This window comes from Eucyclogobius newberryi, unplaced genomic scaffold (genome assembly GCF_026437365.1).
Source record: "Eucyclogobius newberryi isolate DKJ021-1_F unplaced genomic scaffold, fEucNew1.0.hap1 SCAF_17, whole genome shotgun sequence".
In the NCBI taxonomy this organism is placed as follows: Eukaryota; Metazoa; Chordata; class Actinopteri; order Gobiiformes; family Gobiidae; genus Eucyclogobius; species Eucyclogobius newberryi.
The window spans coordinates 33,261,395-33,287,204 of NW_027315801.1; the positions used below are offsets into that span (position 1 = coordinate 33,261,395).

At 40.9% G+C, this 25,810-nt stretch overlaps 1 protein-coding gene across 3 annotated transcripts in view; it reads left to right on the forward strand.

Annotated features, from left to right (window-relative positions):
- Positions 1–3,013: 3,013 nt before the first annotated feature.
- kif1b (kinesin family member 1B) overlaps positions 3,014–25,810 on the forward strand; it is a 63,274-nt gene continuing 40,477 nt past the window's right edge. For all 3 annotated transcript variants that reach the window (XM_072450163.1, XM_072450164.1, XM_072450165.1), the window contains exons 1-5: positions 3,014–3,167; positions 24,873–24,949; positions 25,028–25,201; positions 25,392–25,463; positions 25,582–25,760. In XM_072450163.1, coding sequence (XP_072306264.1) covers positions 3,062–3,167; positions 24,873–24,949; positions 25,028–25,201; positions 25,392–25,463; positions 25,582–25,760 — 608 coding nt within the window. In that variant the 5' untranslated portion in view covers positions 3,014–3,061. The remainder of the gene's footprint in view (positions 3,168–24,872; positions 24,950–25,027; positions 25,202–25,391; positions 25,464–25,581; positions 25,761–25,810) is intronic.

The following is a 25,810-nucleotide window of genomic DNA, read 5'->3' on the forward strand; positions in this document are numbered from 1 at the left end:
GCAAGGTTTCTGTTTATGAGAGCATGGTTGCAGCTTAATAGAGTTGCTAACCTTACTTGTGACAAAATCAAGACCGTGTTTCCATTTCAAATGACTAGAGATATTGAATATTTTTAACCCAATGTGAACTAACCTATAACTAGAGACTTCAGGTTGTACTCTTTCTAGCAACTGCAGTATTGATGATTTGACGGTCCCAGACTGGGAAACTTCTGCCCGAGCTAAATTTACCTGTGAATGTAGCATGTACACCAGGAACATACTATAACCGATTCTGTTCATATGAGCCCTGGATGTCCCTCCTCAGAAGTGGCCTCTTGAATCACATGGTACCTAACGTGATCTTACTGACCTTAACTGTACAGGAAGTCATTTCATATAGCATACTGGTTTTGGAAACTAAAGTTTTGATTGAAATAAATGATGCACACACATGTACACAGCTTGTCAACTATTTGTTACCCGTAAAGGACAATGCATCATGTAATCACTTAAAAATCAAACTGCGAGGGACGAGCTGGACTGAGTTAAATTCTAAGTCGAAGGTCTTGCTGTTAAATAATATAAGACTCAGGACGATAGACCTTTAACCAGTTTGGCTGTACATAAACTTGAATAGTGCCACTTGGAGTTGCTGATAGTATTTATGTGGCCATGTATTTGTGGATTCTATATATCCTAAATTTGTACCAGAGTATGAGCAACATCAAAATATGACTCAAGCTGATTTAAATAGTAGTGACCCAAACACTTACGTTACGAGACACTTCTACCTGACAGTTTGAACGTAAACTATATTTAAAACATGATTTATAAGTTCATGTAATCAGACAGACAAAACATTAACTAGTGCACCAAGTCTAATCTTTTCAAATATTCAAATCCATTAATCACTATAGATTCACAGTGGGACGAGTAACAAAGTAAAGACTCATGTGTAAAACTATTACTCGAGTAGAGGTAAAGCATTGGCTTTAGAAAGTAAATGTAACGGTACAACCCACACATCTTTCTTATCTATGACAATTGCCAAAACGTTGCCTATTAAAGGAAGCTGAAACCCATATTAATAAAGCCATGTTCTTGAAAGTTGAAACAAGCCATATGGCACAGAAGTTCAGGTAAAGCTCTTTACATCCGCTGGGTGGCGCTGTTCCTGGCCGCGGTGCTGCTGCCATGACCGCGCTGGGAGCGGTGGGAGAAATCCTGCAGTGTGGCGTCACGACAGGGGGAAAACTAACCCCGCCCAAGGTCTTTGATTTTCGGCCTTGCCATTGGCTGCGTGAAAAACGTGTCACTTTACGTCTTGCCTCTGATTGGCCTGCCGGGCTGCCACTTACCACGCTCAGGGAGGGAGTTGACGTAATCCTTCGGTAAAAATCGAGCGATACATCAATTCTTCTCTCCGCTCGGGCGCAGAAAGACGTCCTCTGCATCCAACTGGAACATACCGAGGATTTAAAAACAACATTTCACGGTGGAGGATATCTTTATAATGGGTGCTTTGCATGTGCGTGGACGTATTAGTGGATTTCACGAGACCGGATTGTGATAAAAACAACACATTTGACGCCTGCTCGCTCACGATAACCGCTCCGTCGATATCCCATGGTTTTGGTGTCGGCTCGGTGACATTATTTAAGGGTAAGTCACGTCATTTGATCTACAGTTTGGCCTAACGACGCGCTACAAATGTATTAAAGATGATTAAAGTGCTAGCTGTGGCTCTACTGGGTTTAGCTGTAGCTCGCCACACACTGTCTGGAGTCTGAGGGTGCGTTCACTTTTGCACAAACACCACATTAATATTGGGGATAAACTAGGACTAAACCCGGAACTAAACGTGGACAAGGCCAGGACTAAATCAAGGCTACACCAGAGATAAACTAGGCTCAAACCGGGTGTGAACGCACCCAGATACTTTGCTCCGTTATACTCCTTAATTAGTAATTGGCAGCCATTTTTATTTACTATTAAAATTTAAAGAAAAAATAAGAAATACAGTATAATACATAATATTAGTACATCATATACGGGATTGGTTACTAAATTCCGTTAGACAAGATGGAAATTCCAGTTGTCATCACGCATTTTTGTTTTTGATGCATCATACGCAATAATGTGTTTTTAAATTGAGTTTATGAATGACATTTGTCCAAGAGCGACTATTTTAGAGGTAAATAAACATGCATTTGCTGCAGCAGCAGCAGCAGCAACAGCAGCAGCAGCAGCAGCAAAGGGCATGAGACAAGCCCATTTCCTGTGTAATGAGTGAATTTACATTTTGGGACAGAGAAAGCTCGCCAGCTGTTCCCTCTGTGCAATATCAACATTAGATGAGGCGGATGGGCCCTGCTTTCTGTCCCACTGTGGCCCACTGCAAATGGAGCAGATAGGATTTCATGGGCGTGTGCTTTTAGCAAGAATGGCTGACTGACTGGAGGGGAAAACACAATGTATATTAATGTTGATTGGGTTGAGTGCATTAGAAAGACATCAAGGATCAGGGCAGTAATAATGGACACAGAGGCTGATGTTGATAACTTGCACACCGAATAACGGATCATTGTCTGATTTCTGGAGTGGTGAGATGATTGAAATGTCATGTAAACTGTTCATTGCACTCAGTTTGTGTTCCAAATTCAACAGTCAAAATTCCACTTATGTCACTCAGATGTCTCTTGTGCATGTAAAAACACACCCAAATCACATCTAATTATTGGGTTATCAGATTAATATAGGTATGTATTTTTGTTGTTTTTAAAGTTACATGCTTTTGTGACTTTCCTATGTTGTTTTAGTCCAATGCTATTCCACTGACTTTATAATGCGCAAACTGGTACTCAAACCAATTCTTGTAGCCTACTTAAATATTTGAGAAATGTCAATGTTCAAAACCTGTTTGAACTAGGAAATGTAATATTAGGACAATGCTTAGTTGTTTTAAATTGTTTTCTTGTTCTTCTAAATGTTTCTATTGCATATTGACATTAATATTCTGCTTTTCTTACAGGAAGGACACACATTATTGCAAAGAAAGGGTCATCCCAGAGCTGCCAACATGTCCGGGGCGTCTGTAAAGGTCGCTGTCCGGGTTCGCCCCTTCAACACGAGGGAGACGAGCAAGGACTCAAAATGTATCATCCAAATGCAAGGCAACACCACAAGTAAGTATCTGACCACCGTCTTAAAAGTGTACGCAGAGTGAGGAGTTGTGCTAAATACATTTATGCCTGTGTTGAGTTTCACATGCCACCACATGCTTTTGGGCTCAAAGCGAGGAACAGCACAATGAGCAAACTGAATGGCTAACGGTTGGGGCACAAACACGCTTGAATGAGAATAAAAGGCTTCACAGAGGAAGGGGGCTGCCTGCCTGAGGATTCTGTGTGAGAAATGTGGGTTTGGGTCGTGCTGTGGGACGCGGGGGTGAAACCTCAACGCCAGCGCTCTCAGTTCAATCACGGCTTTATTATGAAGTTGTTATTGAGAAAGTGAAACTGCTACACATTTTATAGTCGTGTGTTATCTCTTTGTAAAAACGGCCAACCTTTTAGAATGGGTTGTAAAGGCATATTAGTAGCAAATCGTTGACTAGATAAGACGGTTATAAGAATTGTATGTAATGTATTAGAAGTGTAGACTTTATTTACCCAATCATTCCAATTTATCCAGGCTTGGGATGATAACAAAGAGTTATGGGTTGGCAATATTGACAAATTAGTATTTCGATATAATTTGGGCATCTTTATGACAATATTTTCAATTCACAATTTGCTCAAATGTGCTAGCAGCAGTAAATGTCTTTGTTTAGGTTAAAGGGGAAATTGTTAGGTTAAATGTACTTTAAAATGAACCACAAAAGGCCATAATCACATCTTTATACCTTTTTTGTTTACTATAGGTAACAGTTTTAATTAAAGGTTATGTACTCAATGTTAATAATATTACATACCCCCAAAACGACAACAACATTTAATCATCTTTTTAAATGTCATGTTTGTTTTCGTGTGTATTGCTGGTTGTTGTAGCAGACGGTCGCGCTAACGCTATGTGTTTGCTTGCCGACATCCATGTTATTATACATTATGAAGGGACTAAAGTCATGACATTCGCCCTGTGTTGTTGTGCGTGACTCTGACTCATTGTGTGCTGCGCTAACGGCCGCCTTAGCTAACGCCACGCTTCGAGTTTGTTCAGCACATCCCTGTCATTAGCTTGATCCTCGTAATGCTCTCTCAATATGACAGAAAGCTGTTTCGCCAACAACCACTGCTCGTTCGCCCACATATTTCCCCCGTCAGTCTGTGTCAGAACCAGTGGAGTAAAGCCCTTCTGAATCTCCCATAACATCGTCTGTCCTCCCTGTTACGCTCACTTGCCCTTTATCCTCTCCACCAGCTTTGTTTCAAATCCCCACCACTCCCAGTATATCTTTTTAGGGGTTTTCATCATGCCGGAGGGTGACTGGCAGTAGCTTGTAGCAGAGATGCGGATAAATATTCTGTAGTTTTAAAAGGAGTGTGCGTGTGTGTGTGTTGGTGAAGCTGCAGTGTTGCCTACTCTACCTTTTGTCACATGGGCACATTGCAGAGCCGGGAGCAGAGAGCGAGGCTGGCACGCGGCCACGCTCTCCTTCATTGCAGATGGTGGTATGCTGAGAATGTTACTGTCTTTAGTAGGACGCGGCCAAACTGTACCTCTGACGATGCGGTCTTCCTGTTTTTGTGTACGGCGGCCTAGTTATTCATTCTCATATGTCCACGGGGGATTTTTTTTAGATTTCCATGACTTTTTATGTTTGTTTATTGCTGCAAATATCCCCAAACAAATCTAAAATACATGAGACTTAATGTGTGGAGGTTATGTAAGGACAGAACTTGTAGCAATGGGGATAAAGGGTAGAGTTACTCGAGTTGTCGATATTATGCTAAGTTCTTTGGTAGTTGTTTTGCATATCTTTGTAATATCAGTAAATCTTAGTGTATTGCATCCTAAATGTACCCGTTGCATTGAGATTAGGATGGACCGTATTAGAATTTACTGACTTTAAGGTGACAAATGTATTGCTGGTGTTGCTGGTATTTCTGACCCGCTACTACTCATACCCTGTTGGAAAAGTGTGGCGTGGTCAGCTGTAGCGTCCAGCAGATGTGCGGATGAAGGCCTGACACTCCCCTTATTGTTATGGGTGGCTCAAGGGCAAAGTACTTCTGTCGCGGTGCACATGTCATCACCACGGGCAGGGATCAGGGGCCCTCTGCTCGCCTCTGCTCCTCCTGTTGGACATGCGCAGGAGCCGGGCGTCAACATTGGGGAAGTTTGTATCGTGAAATGTGTCCAAAGCCAGTGTTAGAACCAGTAAAAGACCTCTTTAGTGAAAACCTTTTTTTTTTTTTTTTTTTTTTTTTAAAGATGCTTATGTAATTGCAAAGAGGTGACGTGGGCCTATTGTTTTTACACTGCACCGCTCCGAATGTTGGATAAGACTGCCTTCATTACAGGCTTCAGATCTCTGCTGGAGTTATGTAACACGTGTGCTATGTTCTACTTCTGCCACTGAGCACCTACTCATGGATGTACGACCAAGCATGTTTCAGAGCGCTGGCCTGCATACAGATCAACCGGTGCTGCTGGTAAACTATGAAGATCTGAAATGGACAGCGTCACATGGATAATCTTTGGTCTTTCTTTTGTAACGTAGATAAGAACAAACACAAAACCATATCCCATTGGTATTCCAGCCCAACTGTCAATTATTACGTGATGATGAACATGCCATAAATCACTGTTTGAAGTTCAAGTCAATCCTGTTTTTTAACATAAAAAACAATTCTTCTTTGATTTTACAGTTTCTTTTTTGAGTTAATCAGATAAGGACTTCTCCTTTTGGCTCTTGTCTTGTTGGAACACTGAACTGATAAAGAGGCTCAATACTGTGATTTAAGGCTCGGACACATCGCTCTCACATGTGACTCTTAGTTATTGTTATTAAAATGCTCTGACTCATGTCCGGGTCATGGCTGTTCTGAAAACCAGCAACACCAAACAATATTTATGTCTGAACAACCCAATACATGTTTTTGATGAAAAGAAGCAAGTGTAGGTGCTTATTGGATCAGCTGCTTTGGTACAATAGCTACAGGGTTTGGCCCCAAGGTAAAAGGTAAACAAATTGACAAATTGATAGAACAAAGCGAAGGTCAGACCTCTGCTAAACAGTCACCTTTCAAACACGATGTTACTGAATGTCTTTTGAGATCTGTGTAAGTGGACATTGACCTTAGAAATCCCTGGAAATGGCAGACGGGTGAATGCACCTAAGAAGAGGATTGCATTATTCCCAAATGTCAATAAAACCCTCTTTGATATGCTTCAGCTGAGTGGGCCAGGGTAGTAATCGCTGGTTTAGATTTTAGATATGGCACACAGTAGTCATCCGGATGTTTGGTCCTCTCCAGACAGATCGCTGACCCGATTAGGAGTAGTAATCCTGACGGCCTACTGCACTAATCCTCTGGCCCTCAAGGTGCGCAGGCCACACTTGCAGCGTTACATTCTTCAACGCGCCGTGCCCACTCTGCCCCATTCACAAACATCAGTACATGACATTATCCAAAGCTTGGACACTTCAACAATCAGAATGAAAAATGGTTTATTGCCATTGTCATTGAGCAGAATTCACAAACATAGGAACTTGTTTTGGTGATTCGGTGCAATAATACATATGTGGCCCTGTTTGTATCACTGTTTAAATTGTTTCTCTTTTGACTTATTCATTGTTCATTGTTTTATGTTGCACCGATATCACCAAGACAAGTTCTTATGTTTGTGAATTCTGTTATTTGGCAATGGCAAACTTCTGATTCTTGATTTTCTTCTTTGCTTTTTTGTGTGTTAAACTGTTGTGTTTTTTTGCTCATTGCTGCTGCACCTTCTACACTTCTCACACCTTTTCTGTACATGTGAGAGTAGCCGATGTTATTACCTGAAAGTGCACTCTGGGGATGAACAGTATTGTAACGATTATATGATGACATAATAACATTGTTGGTTTGGCAGAAAATGTCTCCCTTTTAATGGTAGAAGAAGAACGGCGTATATCATGTGAATCTTTGCCTTGGTCTAAGGGTGACCACATTAACCAGCAACTGTGTTCAGAGCTCTATGTGAATAGTGTCATTGAGTTGGATTTAAACGTTGCTTGTTGTTATGAAATCAACTTTTTTAAGCAAAGACAAATTTAAAGTTAAAGCTACGGTAGCGGCGATGATGGATCTCGCCACCCGCGCGACCGTGTTTTGATCGCGACTTTATTCTTTTAGACTTTATTCTTTAAACCCCCTCCTCCCTGTACCTCCGTCTCCTAGCAACAGAGACCCGCCGCTAATGCTGATGCTAACGCTAATGCTAAGACCACGACACGAAAAGAAATGTTCCATCAAAATAAAGAAGGCAGAGGAAGTGAAGGCATTAATTGCGCCCCTGCTGGCCAATTGTGAAAATACACAATCTTTCAAACAAATCAGACAATGTTGAGTTTTTCACACAATGGGTAGGGGGCGCTATAGAGTAAATTTATTACATGGTATTAATTATTTCCAATCAGACCATAAAAACGCATTTAGTGAGTGAAATATGAGCTCCGTAGATCAATTCCATTAAGCGTGACTTGTCCTTGAAAAAACAGGAAATTAAACGTTTTTTGAGGGCGTGTTACGCGGAGTCCGTAAGGAATATACTTTTTTTTTTAATATTAATTAAATTTCAAAGTCTTAAGATGCAAAAAGTGTTGTTTTGAGCTCGATTGGACAAAAAACCTAGGACAAGTAGAGTACGATTTTGAAAGAAAAAAAAACATGCCACTTTGATTCAACATGGCTGACTTCCTGTTTATCATAGAGCTATGCTGCCAGGTGTGTTTTACTCAAGCCCCCGGAAGCCAAGATGGCCGCCATTGAAACCTATGGAGCTGCTCATTGGCGCATGGTTCCAAAAAAGTTTTTTAGTTCTGCATTACTTCCTGAATACTGGTATATCTCCTCCCACTTTTGTGACGTCATCGCCGTGACTGAGAAGAGTCAACACGGACTTTTGGAATAATTCGGCTTGAAATAGTCTGTTTACGTAACGTATAATGATGGATTGTTATATCCATCTATAAATATACATGTATCATGTTGTAAAGCTCTGATATTTAGGAGAATTATAAAGAAGTGTTAAGATAAAAAGCCTGGTTTAATGACAATGAATTACATTTAGAGGTTTAATAACGTCCTCATCATTTTCTGTAGTTTTTGGTTTGGGTATTTATTTTGTTATTAACTTTTCAGTTATTAATTTACATAATATAATTTGGCCAATATGCTTTTTTTTAATCAGATGAAAGAAATATAAAATATAATCATCGATTCTGTTACATAATTGAGTTCAGCAGTATTTAATTATATTCAGTTTCCTATTGTGTCGTTTTTGTATCATGTCAATCTTTAATAAATACAAAACACATTTGTTAATGTATTTAATAAGAATAATGAACATGAATGAACGTGTTCAATAAATGCAAATTTGATTATAACTACAAATGATAAATTGATTTTAGCCAGTTTTAGTTGAGTTTTAAAGCTACAATGTGTGAGTCCCATGTGTACTGTTCATTATTATTATCATCATTAATAGAATCAGAAAATGTATTGCCATTGTCAAAGAAAATAATTCACAAACAGTGGAACTTGCTTTGGTGATTCAGTGCAACATAAAAATATTAACAATGATAAAACATCCTGTTTAAGTCAAAAAGAACATACTGAATAAGATAAAATATTCCTTTATTGTCCACACGTGAGGAAATTTTGTTGTTGCAACACAGTAGATACAGAGGAAAAGGACAAAACTTATAGGACGTTTAAAAAACACTCTTAATAGATCGATCTTAATAGAAGAACTCTTATAAACAAAAAATCCTATAGACAGAACCTCTCATACCTAATAAGGAATGGAGGGGGAAAATAAAGATAAAATAAAAACAGCGTAAGACAAAATAATACTAATAATAATGGTAAAATAAACACTCTTTTGACATCAGTTATATGCACATCAATGTGACATTATTGCGTTAAATACTGAATATCTCAGTATTTAACAAGACTTTGTTTCCATGGCACGCAGTCTTCTGTACTTCAGTAACTGCACCGTTCAGCTCCATCGTTTGACTGAGAGACAAACAGAACATGTCACAGCTTTAGATTATACAAGTCATATAACATACACTTCATATGTTTTAGATTATACAAGTCATAGAACATACACTTCACATGTTTGTACTGAAGCTGCTTTACAGACACATGTGACAGAGCAGTGGCTCTTTTGAAGAACAATTATCATTTAGTTTTTTTGGTCATAACAAAACAGACATTTTATAAATTCAAAGTACTGATTCTACACTGTTTACTTTTAGTCGAGGCACAAGTTATTATTAAAATACCTTTTGCTTTGGAGTCGTCAGGAGTTTACTTGAGATGACTCTGTCTGCAGTGATTAGGTCTGCAGTGACCTGTAGTGACCTGCAGTGACCTGTAGAGCTCTGGTCAGCACAGACAGACTAAACTCACTGGTCAGCACTGAAGATGAGAAAGATACTCATTAGAACATTGATATATTCTGCACATTTAACAGAGAAAAGCTGGAATATGTTATTGACAGATTTACATTTCGCTCTGTAACACAAAAGTTCCTCTTTTCACCTTAATTTTTAAAGCTAGAACCAAAAGTCATTTACTTATGCATAAGTTTAAACCTTAGAAGTTAGAACATAACTCACATGTTTGCTAAATCTCTACATATTCCATGGAAGTAAATCCATGACATTCCTATAGAAAACAAGCGTGTGCTTTGCTGTTTAAACACAGCACACTTCATTATTAAATGGGTAATAAAACCTTAAATGTCGTCTCAGCCCCTGTAAGTACAGGACTGTCACTTTTACATACGTTTACATTTATATTTGTAAGATATGACCCATTTCAGCCGGTTATAATTGAATTATTGGTAGTTTTTTATAGCACATAATACAAACATCACTTTATTTCCTTCTTCGTTTTCCTTGATCTGTGCTTAACCTCTTGTCTCTTAGAACATTTAGTAAGAGAAATAATTAGTTATTTATTTGCAGAAGCACGAGCCATCATGACGTGTTGTTGCATCTTTGTGTAGCTAAACTTTAGCTTACGTTAGCTCGTGTTAGCTTGTGTTAACTCGTGTTAACTCGTGTTAACTTGTGTTAACTGTGTAATTGTTGTTTTACACTTCATATGGAACGATGTGTGAAACGTGAGGAATGACATACAAACACAACTTACGTGTATCGTGGTCTCGTCTCTTTCTTCTGTTTGTGTTTAGTTTCCGTCACATGTTCTCCTGAGGCTCGTTCATGAGGGTCACGTGCGCGCTCGGTGCGCGTACACCGTTCACCGGAAGGTTAAAAATGTATTTTTTAAGTATTTTAGAAACAGTTGAAGAGTGAAATTCCTTCTATTTTATTTTTAGACTAAAAACAATTTAGCATGTTTGGTAATTTTAGAGGCCGAACTCCTGAAATGGTCCGACCAAAAGGCTGCATTCTGCGAAGTGGCCACTACTCAATTTGGAGCCAGAGGCAGAGGGGGCGTACCCTATCCAGATATTATAATAGATCCATGGTTTTACTCATCAACGGTCAGAGGTCAAAGGTCGCTCTATCACTGTCCCAAGTCTCATGTGCCTAGGCCAAAGATTAAGAGTTTCATGTTTTTCTTTTTTAAACTAGTCGGCGCTGTTGCGATGGGCGTTCTCGCAAGCGCCATTTTATTGGAGTTCAGGCCGAGCCGATCGCGTCTATGTCCCATGTGACCTATGACCCCATGTGTGACAGGCATTTTTGACCCCCTGAACATTGATGAATGACTTGTGACAAAATGACCTTGAATAATAAGAATAAGAAAACAGGAACAAAGACTCGTCACATTCCATACCATGGAATGGCTCGAGGCAATTATTACAGGGTAAATGCTTATCCACTTGTTACTAAGTACTTCCAAACTGTTTCTTAGCACAAAATGTCACCTATATTTATAGTTTTATTAAATGAGGACCAGTTTTTGCATATTATTGTTTTGAAACTTCTCATTCAACAATTACAAATCTATTACCAATGGTTGGCCATTAGGGACATGATTTATATTTAACGATTATTCACGATTATTGAGACTAAACAACAGTGAAATCTTAAATTTTCTTTCATTCCCATTGGCTAACATTTTTAACATTTTCTGAAAGACAAAATAAAGTTAAATGTGACTATAAATTGAACAAAAAATACTTGATTTGGCTTTTAAAATTGTCACTATTATTATTTTTCTGTTACAAAATTTACATTTAAAGACGCCCAGATTAAAATTCCAACAAATTGAACATCATAACGTTCCCTGTTGTAAACTCCAGACTTGTTCATGAGCTGGGAGCGAGGACAGACACCACAACTCTTCTTATTAGGCCGGCTGCTGCTGGAATGTGCTTGATTTATCCAGGTCACGAGGGGAAAGTGATAAATGCCTTCACTTAGGAAAATGCAATTTCAGCTTTGTAGCAACCAGCCACTTGTGGTTTTCACTCTGCCACATGTGTGAGCTTTTTTTGTCGCTTTCAAACTGGAAATGTAATACTTGCTTTTCTCAACTACATCTTGCGAAATATTTTTGATTGGTTTGCAGCAATGTTTGTCATTTCCGTCAATGTAATATTTTTGTAACATGTAATCGGGCTTGACTAAAGTAAGAATATATATATATATATATATATATATATATATATATATATATATATATATATATATATATATATATATATATATATATATATATATATATATATATATATATATATATATATATATATATATATATATATATATATATTGTCTAACATGTTACTATTCCTCAAGGTTGTGATAAGTTTTATAATCGAATGACAAACTAAGTAAATGTGACAATCAACAAGTCTAAAAACTTGCTTACTTGCTTAGCTTTAGCTCTTACAATGATAGTGTCACCTGAATAATTATGGTTATTGATTAACCAAATTCTCTTACTAATTATTGACTTATTAGAATTATTTTATTGAAATTATAAGAATTTGGGAGTGAATTGTGACTCTTCACAGGATTGTTAGTTTTACCCTCAGTCGGTCCCTCATCTGCCTGAAGAGTGGGTCCAGCTCCAGTCTCCTCGTGTCCGTCTGTCCGTCTGTGAGAGTCGGATCTCTCCTTCACTGGAACTCCTCCAGGTTTCTACGCTTTTTTCCCCAAAGAGGTTTTTTTTGTAGTTTTTCCTGGCCGAGAAGGAGAGTCTAAGGACAGAGGACCCTGGGACATCGTCCCTCGCCACCACAGACATTGTCTGACTCCATCGCCACCACAGACATTGTTGATTCATTTCTCCCTGTGGCCCTCAGAGGCAACTGTTGTTGTGATTTTGGGCCTTACAAAAATAAATAGATTTGATTTGATTTGACCCTACTGATGATGTGTTGTTGCAATAGTAATCCTGCAACAACAGGATTGTGACTCCAAGTGTTTTACATGTAGCTACCAAGTTGTATTAGTACCTTTCTGTAAACATCTCTCAATTCAATTTATTTTGTAACGTCCGAAACAACTAGTTGCCTCGAGGGGCGACGGTAAAAGAGATTAAACAATGTTCATATGGACTCCCAGCGTCCCCTGTCCTTAGACAAATGTCCCAGCATCCCCTGTCCTTAGACAAATGTCCCAGCATCCCCTGTCCTTAGACAAATGTCCCAGCATCCCCTGTCCTTAGACAAATGTCCCAGCATCCCCTGTCCTTAGACAAATGTCCCAGCAGCATCCCCTGTCCTTAGACAAATGTCCCAGCAGCATCCCCTGTCCTTAGACAAATGTCCCAAGCTCCCCTGTCCTTAGAGCTTCCTTCTCGGCCAGGAAAAATGACCAAACCTCTTTGGGAAAGAGTAGAAACCTGGAGGAGTTTCACAGTGAAGATCTGACTCCCTCAGACGAACAGGCGGACGTGCTTCAATTTGCAGATCGACCGTGGAGCCAGAATCACTCAGGAGGAGAAACGGTTCTTCGAGGCAGATGAAGAACTGTTCATCTAGAGTTTCTCCAGGCAGTATTCTTGCATGAAATCCTTTTGAGGCTGTGCTCTTGTGAGTGCAGTTTGGGGCAGATATTTAGTCAGATCATAGATGCTTAGTCATGCTGACCTCTTTTTTTGCTCAATCCATTGCCTCCTTTTACTCGACTCGTTGAATGACAGAGCGAGTCTTAAGTCAATACTGGTTTGCGCTGCAGCTATTCAAAGATCGCTGGCACAACCATGACTGCCTTCGCTGATCCATTTTCCAAATATCTCTCCTCATTAAACCACTGTGTCGGTCTGATCAGGTCGGTGGGGACGCAGCACAGTGGAAAGTGTGCTAGTGTCTTTTTGCACAAGTGCCTGGCTGTGAGTGGAGACATAAGATGCAGAGCTGAGGAGGGGGAGGTGAAGCCACATCAGCAGCAGACAGAGCGAGCCGTGCCCTGGCCTCCATCACGTGTGCGTCAGCGTGAGGCGGCGCAGACATAGGCGCACAGAGGCATGATGGGAGGGCTCGAGGCTCGCAAAGGACGAGAGTTGAAAATCAATCTTGATTAAATCCATGTGAATTTAAATATCACAAATTTGACGAATATTTGATGATGCAAAAGGTGAATAAATGGATTTATTGTGTATAATGTAAACCCGATCGCAAACTGATGCAAAAATAGCTGATTGAAATGGAACAAACTTGCTTGGATTGAGCCGTCTTTGTCAATAGCGCCCACCCCCAGCCTTTATCTTGAATTATTCATCGTTTTTACCGCCTTGTCATTGTAGGTTGATATTAATTTACTTTGCCAAAAATCTCTTGGAGCCACAGCGTTTCCTGTTAGAGCTTTCTTGCCGACAAGCTAACAACTGACCAACCCTGATGAAAAGAATCAAGCCTTAAACGACTTTGTTTGGATTTGCTTGTGTAGACCAGACGAAACAATACGACTAACTTCACAATGCAGCCAGCTGAAAAGGTTAAAGCACAATGTCACGTTGTAGTGGTAATGGCAGCTGAATTAGTCACGAAAACCCGTCCCAGTTTCACATGGGGCACAATCGGATAAAAGGTTAAACACCTGTAGTAAATGTTTGGTGTATTTAATTGAATTTACAGTTTTAGAGTCAGTAGCTCTGGGTACGCTGCTCACTCAAGTTTTTAAAAAGCCTTAACATTACTCTATGCAATGCTTCTTTCTTTCTCAGTTTGAGTTTATTTATTCCATAGTTTTAAAATTGGTACGTTTGTCTCATCTGAACATTCAATACCACATCACATCAGTCCTTTTGTCTAAAATGGCAGCCCACACTTAATGCAGCATACCGTGTTTTAGCTTTGCCCCGGCTGACACTGCTCTTCTGTGAGGCAGTGTTGTTTGGTCCCTCTGTCGTCACCGTTTGAGTCCGGACTACAAACCAGGATCTTGGCAGTCCAGGCACGGGGCCGCATCGCTCTGCTTTCCAACGCTCACTTGTATAATTCATGAGAACCAAGCGGAAGGCTGGCACTGTACTATTCTTTTTTTTTTTAAACTTAAATGAATAAGTCGAGGGACATGAATCTCCCTTTGCTTGGCTGCTCTCCTGCTCCAAAATTGCTCGAGTATTGTAGGCACGCACTGTTTGCATGATTTCTATTTGCCTGAATTTATTAGTCATTAGTCTGTCTACAGCATTTTAATTTGACTTCATTCACTTGCTTACATTTCAAGTGAGAAAAACATTATCTTATGAGAAGTTGTAACCAATCAATGATAAGCGTGTCGTCATGATGCTTACGTAAAGAAAGCTTTTAACGGCGGTCTGTTTCAGCTGAGGTGAGATCAAGCGAATTCAGGTCAGTGCGCAGAGAAATGCCTCCTGATGTGACGCGAACAGCACTACGGAGCCAACAACAAAGGCTAGTTAAGAAATAATATGGTAAGTGAAGGGGAGAAAAGTCTCATTCACCCATCAATACTGGAGTGAATTTAAACAGTAATCACAGTTCACATTTCTTTTATTGAACGTCACCTAAAGCATACGTTCATGGAGACTAGGGTTGTCAAAAATATCAATCAGATTCTAAAAAGTAGGATCAAAACTAGATGCACATTCGAGCAAGTGATAGAATGAGATTGAGCTCTATTAGAACCAATGTTTAATAAAGAAAGAACTACTATTTTATATTAAATCTGACTTAAAATGGTCCTTTAAATGATCATTGTGGTATCGAGAATTGAGTATATTCCTTGGTATCAAAAAAGATAAACTGCACACACATTTTGACCATGGAAACACTTGGGGGATATAAATGTATGTGAGAAGGACCACCAGTAAGTACAACTTTTTTTCTCAGGGTCACAGAGCTCACCAAATCAAGCCTTTATTTAAATGGGGAAGTCCCCGCCTCCTCTGATCTCGACTAGAAGCATGACTACGTGTTTCCATGAGACAGGATTTGTGGAAGGCGACCTCTGCCCTTTGACGGAGCACCTGCACTGGGTGAATATCATATCCTTCCTGGAGGCGTTCCATCAGAGCCAACAGCTGTGGCTCTCCATGCAGACTCTTATATCAGAGAGTTAACGCCGAGGTGCGGACAGCTCACATGTTTAACGAATCAAATGTGGACATATATATCTATACATTTCAGCTACATTTAATTGGCTCTAAATGGATGCCATCGCTGCGCGTGTGTGTGTAGTGGCTGACATCACCAGACTTTTGTCGAGATGGGCCTACTGTTTGTTTAACGTCTGAATCGGTTCTGCTAGCCTAGCCTAGAAACGTCTCTGTGCCAACGTGGACGCTCGGATATCGATGTCCACAGCCTGGGAGTGTGGCTAAGGCTAAAGCTAAAATGTTTGGAGGCTGAAGTGTGTCCATTCCTTCCTGTCAATGCAGTCTGTTGGCGTTAGCGCTGGGAGCATCTGCTGCTGTATAAATAGAGTGAGTCGGGGCTGAACAGCTGGCACATGGACCTCTCAGATGGATCTTAAGACACTCACCTCTGGGTCTACTGTACTAGTCTTACTGGCCCTTTTGCCATTACCTTTGAACTGACTGACCTGCACCTCAAGCATGTAATGGAAATATGTTTTTCATTGCCTTGTTTTACCGAAGATTAACCAATTGAACGAGCAACTAGGTAAAACCATCTTAGTGTCATGACTGGACACAATCTTACTTTATTATTCCCGATTACTCACGCCATGACCAACCAGTGCAATCCTTTAATATTCTTTTGTTCACATTGTCTAATACATTACCATTCCTTTAGTCTGTGACCAGCTTTATGAATTTAAACTTTCTGAATGATAAAGTTAATATGGCCAACCCAACTATGCAGATTAAAAACACTTTACATTTAGAGTTACTAGGTTTCAGTTTTTCTTGAATTGACATATTTCTGCTTTGTAAATGGTTTGAATTCATACTTTTTAGTTTCATAGTTATCTTTTGACCTCAATACCTTAATCCAAATGATAAATGAGTAAAAGTTGACATCCAGGACCCTAATAAAGAAGGTAATGATAATTATAACGATCAAGTAATATGTTTATTAGTATTAGTTTAACATATTACATGAAATTTCCCCATGTGGGACAATAAAGGATTATCTTACTTATTAATATTTGCATTAATAACAATAACATTAGTGTTCTAGTAATAATAGTAGCAGCATTTGTTTTGACCACAAAGCGACCACCTAAACCTCACCTGGATTAATTGCGTACATTCCTCTTCTACTTGACTTCTCTTTGTGAGTGCTCTGTGAAGGGGTTATTGTGGCGGACCCTCTGTCTGAATACTTGTCATAATAGATTACCTAATGTGTTTAGCAGGTCCAGCTGTCGGCCGCAGTAGCCCACATTCTGTCCATTGTTCTTGGACCTTCCTGTGGTTTTCCCCCAGCTCCTCACGGCCTGTCCACGCCACAACGACCGGAGCCGCCTTCTGAGCAGAGGACTTTAGTGGCACGTTTCATCACAGTGACTCAGGAAATACTTGAAGCATTTCTCTGTGGTATAATATTAGTGAATGGTAGAGAAAAGTAACTAAACAAAATGCAATACATTAAGCTATGGCTCTCAAACGCTGGTATTCTGGCTTCTGTTGGTGGTGCTCTGAGTTTTCAGCTGTTTGTTTTTTTATTATTTAGTTCTTCTCTAAACTATGGTCTGGACCTAGTAACAACCTTGTGTTTGTTTGTTGTAGAAGTTGCCTGTGAGTTGTAAATGTTTAACAGGAGAGGTATATTCACCATTCATCAGTAGAGGACCCAGAAACATGAAAACTCAAAACACTTTGTGGGATACAGTCCATTGAAGTCTGGTTACGCTCTCGGTTTACGGAGTTATAACCCGGCCATCAACAAAGAAATGTCTGACTGAGCTGGATTTGTCCGTGGTACAGTAGCACAGTTTCCTCATCAGTATTTACCCGGGTTACATCCAGTTTAGGCATATTTTAGCCCCGTTGTAGTTCCTAATTGAGGAGATTTAGTCCAGATTGAAACCTGGCGGTACTCTGTTGATATTTTCGTGAATCGTTTGTGAACGATTAATCTACACCAGACAATTCTAGACAAACCATGCACTAAGATGGAAGAAGTAATATTAAAGTATCAAAGAAGTGAATCATTGAGACTTATCATTGTGCAGATCTGAATCACCCTTGTCTGCTGATATTTCCCTGTATGATACATGTGCAGCCCTAATCTTTTGGAGACAAACTTCTTGACAAATGCATTAAATTTCTAGTTATAACCGAGTCCAATCAAGCCCTACCCTGTTCTTGACCAGGTGTGAAAGTGTGCGAGGCCTTTCAAAATGCCACTCGCTTCTCTCTCTCTGTTTTGGAAATGTTGCTGTTGCTTGTTGTGGGTGCAACAAGTTCAGCTGTCTGTGAAAAGTCCATGCCTCGTTCAGGCTCTACTTTTAGCTCTGGGCCAGCTCTCTGGGCCGTGTCCACAGTGTCACCTGCTGCTGCCCTGACAACACGCCATCACAGCCTTCTCACAAACGCCGTAGAGCAGAATCTCTGTGGTCAAACGTGTCCGGTGGATGTGTTCTGACCAAGACGAGCTGAACCAGTGCGGTGATGCTCAGCCATAGACTCGTGTCAGCAGCCGCTCGGCTCCAGCGCTCAACCCTTGACCCAGCAGTGTGAACAGGAAGCGTGTGGTTTGCGGAGGCACAGTTTTAAACATGTGCTGCTGCTGTTGCTGCTGCTGTTGTTGATCATGACTCTATTAACTCCAGTATGACCATAAAACGGTTTACATGTTATTCATAGATCATAATTTATCCATCCATTTAAAGTTGAGTGTTACACTGCTGTATATTCAAAATGGCTAAATGCAAGTTGTTGGGTCTAATGGAAGGAAAACTATAAAGCTGAGGTCAATAATCACATTTAAATTGACTCAAAACAATGAAAAACCAACAAATCTCAACTGAATAACTAATAACTGTTGATTACATTAGATACCATTTTGCAAACAGATGGTATCTAATCTTTAAATGGCGGTTACATCACATGCCTCAGCCCTTGTGCTCTCACCCCAGGGAGTTTGTTAAAAGTCTACCTTCAGTCGTATTAAAGAAGCTTGCTTTGTACAATCCTGCAGTTTCTGAATACAGCCTTTCACTGTTTCTTCATTAGCATTATTTAACGTCTGTATCCTCTTCCCGAGTCACATTGATCCACTCAGCCCCTGGCCAGTCCACAGAGAGCCTCTGATGGGAGGCACTCCACCATTTTACAGAGGCCAATACATATCCACAGGTCTGGGGTGAGAGCCAGGTACCTGGCCCATCTAATAACCTAATTACTGGGCTTGGTTTGACTTTTCCTGCCTGTTTTATGGTCCCCATGGCTGACGACGGAGGAGCCATAGAAAATATCTGCCGGCCGTATCCAGCTGTAGATGTTTCTGAGATGGCAGGATGTGGTTAGTTAGTCAGGTCTCTGAGAGCTGTGAAACGGAGCGTCATGTGGAGAGAGGGCACCGCCCGTATGGAATGTAAAATCCATGAATGTGTAGTCAAGCGTACATGCTAGCATTATACAGCATTTCATCAGATGGGGTCATCGCCATTTTACTGTAGACGTGGTTTTGTCTTTGAATGGTGAGTTCTTTATTTTATGTCAACAAACTGTTTTGTGTGAGGTTTTCGACTGTGGAGAAAAGCCTCGCCGTGAAACAATTTTCACGGTTTACTGCCACTTTCTTATAGTGACACAGATGCTTTTAGACTACTTGAGTCATGCGTGTAGATCTTGACAAACATTACCACTTCATGTGTGTTTGTATAGTTTTGAAAGTGAGGAAGGCAGCAGGACCTGATGGCATCAGCCCCAGGCTCCTTAAGTCCTGCGCAGATGAACTGTGCGGAGTTATGGAGCATGTCTTCAACATGAGCCTGAAGCTGAGGGTGGTACCACAGGTCTGGAAGACCTCCTGTCTGGTACCTGTGCCTAAGACACCGCGCCCCAAAGACCTCAACAGCTTCAGGCCAGTGGCTCTCACGTCCCACCTGATGAAGACACTGGAGCGGCTAGTCCTGGACCAACTCCGCTCCACCGTGAGCTCAGCCATGGACCCGCTGCAGTTTGCATATCGGCCTGGCATCGGAGTGGAGGACGCCGTCATCTCCCTGCTGCACCGCTCTCTCTCTCACCTGGAAAAGCCTGGCAGCTCTGTGAGGATTCTGTTCTTCGATCTTTCCAGCGCCTTCAACACCATCCAGCCGCTGCTCCTGAGGGACAGGCTGGAGACGGCTGGTGTGGAGTATGACCTGGCAGAGTGGATCCTGGACTACCTCACAGACTGACCCCAGTTTGTGAGAGCCCGGAACTGTGTGTCTGACACTCGGACCTGCAATGTGGGAGCACTGTCCTCGCGCCCTTTCTCTTCACCCTTTACACTGCAGACTTCAGACATGACACGGACAGCTGTGTCCTGCAGAAGTTCTCTGCCGACTCTGCCATCATCGGACTCATCACGGACGGCGATGACGCGGAGTACAGAGGACTGGCGCAGGACTTTGTGGACTGATGTCAGTGGAACCACCTCCTCATCAACACGGGGAAGACCAAGGAGATGGTGGTGGATTTCCGCAGACGCCACCCCACTGCCCCCTCGCCAGTGAACATCCAGGGACGGGACATTGAGAGAGTGGACTCATACAAGTACCTGGGTGTTCATCTGAACCACAAACTGGACTGGACTCATAACACAGACGCACTGTACAGGAAGAGCCAGAGTCGGCTCTACCTCCTGAGGAGACTCAGGTCTTTTGGAGTGACAGGGCCACTCCTGAAGACCTTCTACGACTCTGTGGTGGCATCAGCCCTCCTGTACGGTGTGGCCTGCTGGAGCAGCAGCATCACAGAGAGGGAGAGGAAGAGGCTGGACAGAGTCCTCAAGAAGTCCAGCTCTGTCCTGGGCTGTGCTCTGGACTCGGTGCAGGAGGTGGGGGACAGAAGGGTCCTGGCTAGATTCACATCTATGCTGGACCATGAGTGTCACCCCCTGCAGGACACTCTCTCGGCTCTGGAGAGCAGCTTCAGTGAAGAGACTGATCCACCCACGCTGTGTGAAGGAAAGGTTCCGTAGGTCTTTCCTTCCTGCTGCTGTCAGACTTTATAACAAACTGTTAGAACTGAACACTCGCAATACTGACCTAACCATGTGCAATTCTGTCATATGTGCAATTGCTGTTGGAATTCATGTGCAATCTATGTGCTGTCGTGACACATATTCATGTGCAATTACTGTCGTGATCACATGCAATGGTATTTATGTATTTATTTGTCTATGGGAGTTTTTATTTATTTATAATAGATCTTCTACTGAAAGTTTTTTTCAGACTTCCTATAAGTGATCTGCTCTTCTGTATCTACCTCTGTATCTACCTGCGTTGCATCAATGAAATTTCCACATGTGGGACAATAAAGGAATATCTTATGAATTAGTAAAAAATAACCAACTTTTACTTGTTTTTTTTGCAATAAATCTGATCATGAGCTAAACAACCTTTTTTTTTGTCTAATTAAAACAAATAAAAATAACCTTCAATATCAATTTCCTGAACTCAAACAAGACAAACATTGCATCAACGCTTTTACAGGATTGGCCTTTGACTTGACACACGCTGACCATTGACTATTTGCTTGATTCTGACTCCCACAATTAGCTTCAATGTCCTTCCCCAGTCTCATCCCTGTTTCACGCTACTGTTCAATAAAGCACAACAAATTTGATTAATTGCACAGCTTACATGCGTGCCATCTTTTGTTATGTGCTCTGATGACCAGATGACATTGTTTTATCAGGTAATATAATCAATGCTTCAGGAAAGGGGAAGTTAAATGTGATTAAGGACTACATTAAGTAGCTTTGCTTAAACCCAAAAGCCTTTTACTTTCTGTCATTTGCCTCCCAGATTATAAAGAATGAATTCAGCTCGTCTCAGTCAGATAACTGCCTTTTTCAGTTGTATGTTTCTGGCTATAAGTTCAAATGAAGAAGCTCTCAGCCAGAACTGCGTGTGCCTCATCCCCGCATCCTTCTGTGTCACGCTCGGGTTGTTATGGAAACCGATTCTCATCTCCACCTGTTGCCATGAGAGCGGCGCATCGATGACGTGGTTTATTAGGCACCATTTTACGGCCTGGATGTGACTGGTGGGAAATTTGGCTTTCTATAAATGGCAACACTTAATAGGGTTATTTTAGCGTAATGTAAAGGTTCTGTAAGTTGTTTTCTCAAATGTAGGTGGATTGAGGTGCAGAGGAGAATGAGTCATGCTTTAAGATTTGGAGCATCTTTCTTTTGTATTGATGCTCAGTTAGGACAAAAAAGGTTCACATGTCACTGCTGAAAATAAGTAACAGGTTTGATTCAAGTGTTATGTGATAAATGTGTTCAAGAACATTGGAAGAGTTACGTCCACAGACGTGTCCACTTGAGAGCTTGTTGGTGACGCAGGCAGCGATCCTCCGAGGACAAGACGACTGTGCTGGAGGTAGTGGGCAGTGGAGTGAGACACTTCTGCCACATCAAAAATCGTGACTCACTTTTGGTGTGGCGCGCAGCAGACCCCCACTAAGTGCTGCTGGGTAGTTTATAGACGCTCCACTCTGGCACCAATAAAAGAAAAGGTGGAAAATTGAAAAAGAAACAAAAAAACAAGACAATAAAGCTATGGGAATCAAATGATGAAGGGGAAAAGTTGATTGGTGGCAATTATTTTAAAATGGAAAAAATACAATGATGCAACTGATGGTAATGCACATAAAGATGGTTATACCACAGCTATAGCTAACAATTATTTTGCTAATTGATTGATTCAGGGAAACCTGTCAATTTAATCAATTAGTTGGTACAGATTGCAAACACTGATTATGATATTGTTACTAAATTAAATTGTGTTGCCCTTTAAGGCTGGCTTCTATTGTCAGACGACATATTTCTTCATTAACCACCAATATTACATATTTCCTATGTAATTTTGATGAAATTCCTGCTTTTTCTGAGTCACAAAGTGCAAGGCATGTTTTAGTGTCTGTATTTAGACCGTATAATTGATTCAACCATTAAATTAGTTGTGATCAATCAATTAACTTGTTTCAAACCTAAGCTATTCCATCTCATATTTCCTTGTATACTTTCACAACATTAAAAATAACTGTCCGCCATTAAACCAGTAAATGATGCTTTCATCACATTTTGTATCTTCCTTGACATTGTCCAGTGCAAATCTATGTAATTAGTGTTGCTTTGGTGAGAGAGGTTTTTGTAAATAATAAATGCACTATTGATTGATACTTCTTTGGCTAATGTAAACGGATATAGAAAGTGCAAGCAATTAGGTGTTACAATTTCCATCCTTGCAAAGACATTTTGAAATATTCCACATGATGCACATTAAGATTTTGGTCTGTTCTCTATAACTGTCAGCTTGTCCTTTTGCACCTCCACCACCACCTCAGCATCTCCCCCTCTTGATGACCTTTCACTAATAGCCGCTGTGGATTGTTCCAGGAAAGGGGAGCAGGGGCATTGGTAACCCTAACCCCCTCTTGGTTACTTTCTCTGATTGGCCCCGGCTCTAGTTTCTGTTTTAGAGGCAGCGGGTCAAAGAGGATCTGAACCTAATTGAGCCAACTGTCGGGCGAGCGTCTCTTCCCAATGTGGACGCCACGCCACCACTGCTCTTTGCACCTCAACACTCCATCGTACCCCTTGTTCAGTAGTGTCTTCGTGCATATTTGGTCCATAGCAGTGTTGGCGTGTCTAGTTTCTGAGGACACACTGTGCTTTGCCACCAGCGTGTGACCTGCGGAGGGCGATATGCAATCCCTGTCTCTCCACATCTCCTGCATTATTGATTAGTGCAGCAGCGAAATCCACAGCACCAGCCACTCCGTCGAGGGCATCTTGATTCAAAAGCGTTTCTCGTCGAGCGCCCTCATGTCAAGGGGATGAGGGCTCTTTCATTTCCCCATTAGACAAATTAGCATGAAATAAAAGCTAACGGCTAATGAGAAGAGGGCTGACGGTAACAATAGCAGAAGTGCAGATGCGTTGTTGTGTTGGTGCACTGTTTGCATGGTTGCTAGGCTGAGGCCTGTAGATTACTTTCATTACATTTTTTCTTCTCTCCCTCACTGTTCCTCAATACCTTTTTTGTAAGTTGTGGTGAAGTATTTGGCTCTCTTCGATAAAGTCTTTGCGTTGGTCGTAGCATGAAATCGTGTTGGTATTTTTAAAATCTTACTTTACTGTCCCTCCCTAAGACTGTCGCCTCTGCTCATCCTCAGGGCAGTAAAAGCCTGCAGGTCCTGGGGGTCAGTGTGAGCGTGGCTGGGAGGGACGACATGCCAGGGATAACTGCAGATTCAGCTTCATTAACAAGTGCCTACGGCCTCACACAATGCAAGGACAGAGCTCTAAGCTACATCACTTTATTCCAAGAATAACTTGTTGGCAAAGCCCTGTGAAGGAACGATAATGTGATCTTTCAATACTGTGCAATTAATTATCTATATAAATCTTCATAAGAAAGGTATTTTTAAAAACTAAATAATGAGTTATTTAAAGCTTGAGTTTGTTACTTGGTGTAACGATCTGAAAAAAATAGTTGGACTGAACCTAAACGGTGATGTGGTTTGGGTTTTGTTTCATTACTTATTATCCAGAATCAGAATCAGAATCAGAAAGGATTTATTGCCAAGTCAAAAAGACAAACATTGCGGTCTTACGGAACATTTTAAAATGGCATGTTGTAGATGTTTGACACTTTTTTCTCTTCTAAAAAGACATTCATAAGCATTACCCGTTCATGTGACATTTGTCCAAATATAGCAGTGACACAGTGGTGTGTTTGAGGAACAAGACAAGGCAGTTTAACCAACAAGGATCAGGCTGAGCGTTTGTAAACCAAGCCAGACATTTATGTTTTTTGTGAGACTGTTCTTGAAAAGCATATTGCTGCTGCATTACTGAACACATTGTGGAAGATTGTTTTTAGAGTTTGACAGTTTATGTAAAGTCTTACTTTTAGATCCTTTTTCTCTCATGCAAATTTGATTTTTTTTTTCTAAAGATGGTTGGAAATCATAGAAAGATGAGCTGTGCATTTGTGGTGCTGAATAAGATTACACAAGGCTGTGTTACCACGACACCTTTTTGTTACACGACTAAATCATACTAATTTTGTTTTATTCTTTCAGCTATTCTCAACCCCAAAGCCCCGAAAGAACCAGCAAAGACATTCAGTTTTGACCATTCCTACTGGTCACACACTTCGGTAACTACAGTATAACACGTTTTTCCAATTTGAAAATCCTACCGCGTTTACTCATTTCTGTCATCTGTTTTTCCGCAGCCTGATGACCCGAGCTTTGCGGGACAAGACCAAGTATATAATGACATTGGAAAAGAAATGCTGGCTCATGCATTTGAGGGCTACAACGTCTGTATATTTGCTTATGGCCAGACAGGAGCTGGCAAATCCTACACCATGATGGGCAGAGAGGGCCAGGAAGGAATCATCCCAATGGTTTGTGATGCTAGATTTTGTCCAATCCAGTCTTTAATTTTCAAGTTACCATTCCAAGTTACTCCAATTATTCTTAAATTCTTCCTACTCCTTACTGCATATTAGTAACAAAACGATAACCTTCCATTCAGTTGATAATACGGTACAATTATACATGCAATAAATACGTTCCTTTGCTCTGTTTGTTCAGCTCTGCGAAGATCTATTTGAGAAAATCAGTTTAGACAACATCAACAAAGACGAGCTCTCCTACTCCGTCGAGGTAAATCCGTTTGCCATATTTTCTTTTCATGAACATCCCTTGACTTATGCACACTAACAGGACATCAAACACTTTCAATTTATTTCATGCGCTACAGTAACTGTGTGATGGTTTGTAGGTCAGTTACATGGAGATCTACTGTGAGCGGGTCCGGGACTTGCTCAATCCCAAAAACAAAGGGAACTTGCGAGTGCGTGAACACCCGCTCCTCGGCCCCTACGTGGAGGACTTGTCCAAACTGGCAGTCACCTCCTACACAGACATCGCAGATCTTATGGACGCAGGCAACAAAGCCAGGTATGCACTGATTACTGTGACTACAAAATACACACACAAACGTTTTATAT